Source organism: Pelobates fuscus, chromosome 3, assembly GCF_036172605.1.
Source record: "Pelobates fuscus isolate aPelFus1 chromosome 3, aPelFus1.pri, whole genome shotgun sequence".
Taxonomy (NCBI): Eukaryota; Metazoa; Chordata; class Amphibia; order Anura; family Pelobatidae; genus Pelobates; species Pelobates fuscus.
In genome coordinates, this window is record NC_086319.1 from 401,974,616 (window position 1) to 401,982,176 (window position 7,561).

General features: G+C 40.6%; 1 protein-coding gene across 1 annotated transcript in view; it reads left to right on the forward strand.

Moving 5' to 3' along the window:
- LOC134603593 (uncharacterized) overlaps positions 1–4,167 on the forward strand; it is a 30,636-nt gene extending 26,469 nt beyond the window's left edge. Inside the window, exons 7-8 of the mRNA XM_063449710.1 lie at positions 3,003–3,200; positions 3,673–4,167. Coding sequence (XP_063305780.1) covers positions 3,003–3,200; positions 3,673–3,800 — 326 coding nt within the window. The 3' untranslated portion in view covers positions 3,801–4,167. The remainder of the gene's footprint in view (positions 1–3,002; positions 3,201–3,672) is intronic.
- Positions 4,168–7,561: the final 3,394 nt, after the last annotated feature.

The following is a 7,561-nucleotide window of genomic DNA, read 5'->3' on the forward strand; positions in this document are numbered from 1 at the left end:
GACAGGATCCTTACCCATTTCACTATATTAATGACATTTCATACATTCAGAACAAGATTAAAACCCAACAAAAGCTATACAATTATCTATACAGTAAATCAGCGTCTAAACCACCCGATTACTCAATATTACCACAACCCTGTGTCAATAGTCAGTGGTTATATTGTCGGTGGTTATGGTGTTGGTGGTTATGGTGTCAGTGGTTATGGTGTCTGTGGTTATGGTGTAAGGCGTAATTAAACACTATCTACACTTCAAAAATGTGCTAAACAGCATATACATCTAAACTTAGCAAGACGTACACATTATAAACCAGAGCTTAGCTAGACAATATTTACACCAGAATCTAGCTAAACAATACACTTCAATGTCTGCTAACCAATATTTACACCAGAAGTTAGCCAGACATTAACTTTTTGGATTATAATTTGGTTAAACAATATATATAAATGTATATGCCAGTGTTTTGCTAAATAATATATATAAATATATATGCCAGAGTCCAGCCAAACAATAATCTTCCGAAACTTTGATCTAGCTGTACAAAATTCACACAGAGCTCAGCTTTTTCTACTAACTCCAGGATCCGCAATCTAGTTGAACGACATTCAAGCTCAACTAGTCCAGTTACTGAAATTTAATCCAGACCAAAACTTTGGAAACCAGTCCCTATTCTAAACCAGCTCCTATTCTAAACAGGCCCTATTCTAAACTATTCTATACAGCCCCTAGTCTAAACATCCCCTAGTCTAAACAGGATCTAACTGAACTGGTTTTTACACCAAATTTCAGCTAGATAACATTTTGGAAACAAGGATCTAACTGAACAGAATTATTACACAATGTCCAGCTAGTCGTACGTTTCCAAACCAGCCCCTAGTCTAAACCTATTCTGAGCCTATTCTAAACTATTCTGTACAGCCCCTATTCTAATATAACTGAACTAGATTTCATACCAAGTTCAATTAGTAATAGGTTTCCAAAATCAGTCTAGCTACAGAGCGTTTAGCTAAAGAGGTGATCAGCCCCTTCTTTCCATTGAGAAAGGCCAGAACAGAACAGATTTTACCCCTAGTGGGTGTACCTTTCATCAACGGGACACCCGAATTCATCAACAGGACACCCCGATACCCACTGTGCAGAAGCCGATGGTCTCCTGGACAAGGCGCAGAGACAAAAGGAGGTCCACGCATTATCGGTCCAGGGGTGTTGCCGCGGAGAGGTGGGTGAAATATCACCGTCTCGGCGGTCTCTGTGATGAGTTCCCGGTCAATGCACCAGAAATTTAATAGCAGAACTCTGAAGAAGCCACGCACAGAGAGTCCGGACGCAGGTCAGTTCAGGAAGCAAAGATCTTTATTTTCACCGACCGGGTCTCAGCTGAACTCATGTCCAAAATGTCTGAGCACATGGAGTACAGGCATTTTATAGACTAAACATCCCCCACCATTCCACCAATCAGCAAACAGGATTACCTTATATGGACATGCAGTATGGAACTTAGAAGAGAACGGAATGTGGTTTCAATGCTCAGTACATTGACGACAGTTTCCTGACTACGTGTAACTAACTAACAGATACCTGTACTTGTATATGCCATGTTGAGATTTTAGGCCTACTAAATTTTGGGCCTAACTGAGATCCCCTCACAATATATTATAGCTAAACTAGTTTATTTTAATGTAAAACAGACTCAATGGATCATCACAATTCTGGCTTTCATGAAAGTATTTTCCTATGTTTTAGTTTTCAAAAAGCAATATAAATCACCCAGGCTATTTAACAAAGGGCAATGTGAAATGACCATCCCAATAACAAGTGGGAAAACAAAACTGACATGACTATCATAAAGTTTCTATAAAGTATATTCCTGGATCTACTATCTCTTTTTTAACCCACTTAAGGCACATGACGTAAATATTCTGTCATGATTCCGTTTTATTCCAGAAGTTGTTTCCTTAAGGGGTTAATGCCTTATGTAAAGATCACACTAAAATCACACCAAACTGCATTAAAAAGATAATACTCATGGGCCCTTGCAGAGTAGCACACTTAACTCAGACATCACACGAATGTCTTGTATACCTTCTTTATGTACAATACGGGCTTAGTATTGATCCAAGCTTTTATTAATGTTACTAATTTTATTCTTTTATTTTATTTTATTTATTTATTTTTTCTCTCCTTTCTTGTCGTGTTACTCATTAGACAGACACAGCTGGCACTAAGACACTGTACTCGCCTGTAACATAAAACGAGAAGCTCTCACGCTTTTTTGTTTATTTATTTTTTTATTTTTTATTTTGGTTCATATCTCACACAACTACTAATGTGATACCTCTCAGGGAACAAAGCTCACATCTCCCTCTGTTCTATGCTTAGACCACGATATAGTCGTTACCCACACACACAGATCTACGCTAGGATATTGCTTAAGACAAAACTGATACGAATGTTGCTAAACCTATTGTTATACGTTTAAAAATATATATGTGCATGTTTCTCTTTTACCAATGCCTCAATGCCTACAAATTGTGTAAAAGATAATACTCTAGCTCAATTAATTTTTTCATCTCGCATAACAATAAATGAGAGCGTGTATATATAACTACTACAGCATAGATCTCCTCTTCTTGCAAATAGTGAATCCAAATAAAAACATGATAACCGTATAACCCACCACGTCAAACAATAGTGTGATAGTGTTGCCAGTACCAACATTTGTATTGCAAATTATATTCTTAAACAGTGGATTAAAATGTCATAAAACAAACAGCCAGCGATTGCGGCTTCTTTTACTGTGTGTTTATTTCATTATGTGTTTCATTAACCTAGTATGATTTTTATCATGCATAATAACTCACGTCAGCCTCTGACAGTAACATTGAAACAATCATCAAATCATTTGTTTATCTTAAGAAAGAATAAAGTTGGGGTGCTTGTCACATGATGCAGCCTTTCTTCCCTAACCGATATTTGAGAATCTCTTCATATCTCCCCAGATGTAGGAGTTTGGCACGTGTTGTGGGATGTGGTAAATGCTTGTGTTTCTCCACCTCCACGGAATGCTCTAGCTGTGGACTTTTCTTACCTGCGGTCTCTCCCACTCTCGGAGCGTTCTCTCTCCTCTGGAGCTCTAATTGGTTTCTTCCATTGTCTGCTGCTCCGAGAACCTCGAGGGACTCCATTATACACCTATGGTGCGTACCCAACAGCATCCCAAGTTCAAAGTCACTTCATTTGTCTTCTGTGTCTACATGGTGTGTAATATATCCTTTTTATCATTGTTGTAAATTCCAGATACTGCCTTGTCCTGAACCCTAAGCTGTACACCATCTTTTAATCCTCCTCCATTACGATTTAGATTCAATGATGGGAATGGGAAGGAGTGGTGTCCAATGTGACAATTTAAGCCATTATTAGCTGTCTATCATCATCGTGTTCTTTCTGAAAGAACATCTAAACTTGTAGCCTGGGAAGGTCATTGGGTTCTGTGCTCCTGGACATTGTCATCTGTCTGTCCATTCGTCCTCTAGAATTAACCCATCTATCATTCTGTCTTATATTATTTCCTTTATATTATTTCATTTTTCCAGTCTATCAATTGTTCTATGGTTTCTACCTGTTTTATTTTAAATTTTATTGATATCAACTCTTTCTCCACTTTTGCAGTCTGGGAAGAGTTGGGAGAGCTGACACGTCTTCATGCACACACTCTACGGGATCTAAAAGACAATAAGTTGATAAGGAGTACACTCTCAGATCCTATCCAGAACTTGGCTACCTGGAGTCACCATTAGCTTATAACGTTCCCCAGATGGAAAGCACAAACATTTCGAAAAAATCCTAATTTTCCAAAATATATTCCAGAATCTGAGAAATCGTTCCTGAAATAAACTTTAAAAAAATTGTGTTTTGTCCAGCCATACTATAGAGATGTGTTTTTTTTTTTTATAATTGTATCTGTTTCCCAAATCTGTACATTTCAAGGATCCACAGTCATCTAGCAATGTGGTAACAGTGGCCTTCCGATGTTTCTTATATATTCATATTCTTTCTTTAGAATCTTACAAATCATAAAGCAGAAAATAAACAGAGGCCATTAAATGTGTGAATCACTCCACAAAGGGCTGGAACAGAGCAAAAGTATGAGTAAGGAACAATTGGGGAACCCTGAGCAGACTCATGTTCACCAGGTGGCCTTGCCAATAGTGTATCGGGAGATCAAATGCTAAAACATAAGATAATCTTTGGTGATCGATCACTGGTAAACAAGCACATTGGTAAATTTAAGCTCATAATTAATTTAATGCATTTGATCTATGTTTGGGTAAGGTCTCCCTGGCTGCACGTTTAGTTTTAATAAAACTCGGGACTGAGAAAGTTGGAGATCTATATAAATAAGTATAAATGTAGAGTCTTTACCGAATGCTGACCAGAAGTGGGTGAATGGTACGTTAAGTTTGGAATATTTTAATATCTTGTGATCTTGCGATAAAATTCTCCAGTCATGTCGCTAGGGTACAGCAAAACATGCATATTTTGTAACTCTCCAGTTATCACCTGTATAAGAAATGACTTACCCTCCTACTATGTTCATTATTTGGGGAATGAGGACAAATAAAACACACAGACAACTGTAAGTAAAAGATGGATGGATTATTAAATGAGAGTACTGTTAAAATTTTGTCATAAGTCTAAACATATACAGTTGTGCTCAAAAGTTTGCATACCCTGGCAGAAATTGTGAAATTTTGGCATTGATTTAAAAAATATGACTGATCATGCAAATAAAAGGTTAATTTACCACACCTGTGGCTTTTTAAAATGCAATTAGTGTCTGTGTATAAATAGTCAATGGGTTTGTTAGCTCTCACGTGGATGCACTGAGAAGGCTAGATACTGAGCCATAGGAAGCAGAAAAGAACTGTCAAAAGACCTGCGTAACAAGGTAATGGAACTTTATAAAGATGGAAAAGGATATAAAAAGATATCCAAATCCTTGAAAATGCCAGTCAGTACTGTCCAATCATTAATCATTAAGAAGTGGAAAATTTGGGGATCTCTTGATACCAAGTCAAGGACAGGTAGACCAAGAAAGATTTCAACTGCCAGAAGAATTGCTTGGGATACAAAGAAAAGCCCACAGGTAGAAATACAGGCTCTGCAAAAAGACGGTGTGGTTGTTTTAAGGGGCAAAGTACGACGATACTTGAAGAAAAATTAGCTGCTTGGGAGAGGCAGGGCCTGAGAGTGATGGCCACTGGACGTGTTCTCTTGGAGTTCCTCATGCATGAAACGTATTAGTCCAGTTGCTCATGTCATTCACTCTCTATCTTGCACAGCTTGAGATCTCTAGGCACTCTGTCTCAGTCGACCATCTCGAAGTTGCATCCAGCGGTCACCGGCTAATGCCTGGATGAGAAACTTACCTGTTTAAAGAGTGAGGCTTGGTGGTAGCTGTGATGGGGAGAGGCGGAGGATCTCCAAGGAGACTCTCTGTTCTTGCATATTCTACCATTAATTACGCCTGAGCAATGTGGGAATTGAACACCAAAAGAGAGGCAGAGACTGCTTAATCCTATGCAGTCTGCCATTAATGGTGACTGTGAATTGTGGGAGCTGCAGTCTACAGAAATTCAGATACTCTCTGATTCTGTGTATTTTACCATTAATTATGGCTGATTGTTGTAGGAGTCGCATTCTTCAGAGAGGCAGACACCCTATGCCCCTGTGTATTCTACCATTAATTATGGCTGATGTAGGAGTTGCATTCTAAAGTTAGAGGCAGAGACCGTTTGATCATGTATATTCTAATTTCTACCATTTACTATAGCTATGCATTGTGGACGTAGCAGTGTATAGTGACTCTTTGTTCTGTGTATTCCTCTATTGTGCGTCTATTTTATTTTCTTCTCTTTTCTCCTCCACTATGTTTGAAATCACACATGGCTTCCCCAGGGATCAGTGCGAGCCCCCTCCAACTCCCAGCCAGGTGCAAGGGGCCAGGATATGGTTCTAGAAATGGAAGTTCTGTCATTTAAACTACATACGGACATGGATCAGCTGCACAATACAATAGGCATCAATTAGTCATTCTCTGGGAGAACCCAAGCAAGCATCCTTACAGCCACTGGGACCACCGAGGAATCATTCTTGAATTTAGACCCCACCCAGCACGTCTGTAAGAGGAGCAGAGTGTTCCCCATATGGCCAGGAGAGAATTCACTAATTTAATCTGAGGATCAGGACCTAAAGATTTGCTCATGAACAAACTGCAGTGAAATGTATCTGTTAATTGTTAGCTACTTATTGTTTTATCTATATTGTTAAAGGGACAGATCAAGCACCATAACTACTACTGCATGATAGATAGCAGTCCCTGCAAACTTAACCTTTAAATATTCGCCATGTTCTCCAAAACTCCAACCTCCACCTTCCAATAATGTCACATGGGAATGTAGCCGTCCAAGCACTTCTCCAGTAAGAACACGCTTTTCCTGCTCACACCAAGACAGTCAGCCTACTGAACCTAACGAACTGCGCGGGGAGCATTGCTGCGACCCCCAACCCTCTCACAGCTCTGCAGTTTCAGGAAGTTGGTTTGCAAGGTGTTAGTAGATGGAGTGTGTTCATGTCCAACAGGTACCTAGATATCTGAATGGGGAAGCAGTGCTTTCCAATCTGGTGTAGAGTTCTAGGATGTTTCATGCTAAGTCGTTGTCACCGATAATGGCTTCCTGGGGTTTCAGAGAAGGGAGCTTCCACAAGTCCTGGCTGTTGCTGGACACCTTATCACCTCGCCCATTTCCCTTCCAAATAGCGCACTGTTTGGTGGTCATAGAACCAAAGGAATACACGATTGAGGTTTCACTAGATCAAAGTACATTTCCGATCTGGTGAGCAATCCCAGGGTAAAATAAGGGTATCTTCTGGTCAAGTGCTCTGTCCTTGAGGCGTGCGCGTACTTCCATCTAGTGCATGAAACGTGTTAGGTGGTCCGGGAGGCTCCACTCTGAAGACCGCGGATGCAGGATGTTGCGGGGGTCAAAGAGTGGGGCCCCTTGTTCATCCAGGAACGTTCTGTCTTCAGCTACTCTGGTTTAGTGCCGCTACTGCTATTTCTGCCACAGCCGCCGTCACCAAGTAAGGTTTCCCTAACGTACTTCGAGGAAGTGTGGGGTAGGTCTTGCCATACCTCTTCCTCAGATGGCGAGTCATCTTCGTGCCACTCATCTACCATGTCCAAAGTGCGTGGTGGGTAATAGTCTTCTTTGTCGGAAGATTGTGGTGGACGGGGTTTGGATTCCCGGTGCTCCGTCCACTTGGTCTGTTTGATTGGCGTCTTGCCCTTGACCTTAGTGGCAGGGGGGGCTGGAGCCCTTCCCTTGCCGTTTTGACTTGGAGACTTTTGGGCCTGAGGCCTCCATCAAGCAGTTTGGGGCAGAGCTCATAACAGAAACTTCTCCACTGAGGCCGCTACTGCGGCGTTTATCATTGCCTGGAAATCTTGGGAAGGTTGAGAGTGTCCTCCATGACTCGTTTCCGTCCTGTTGGGAGA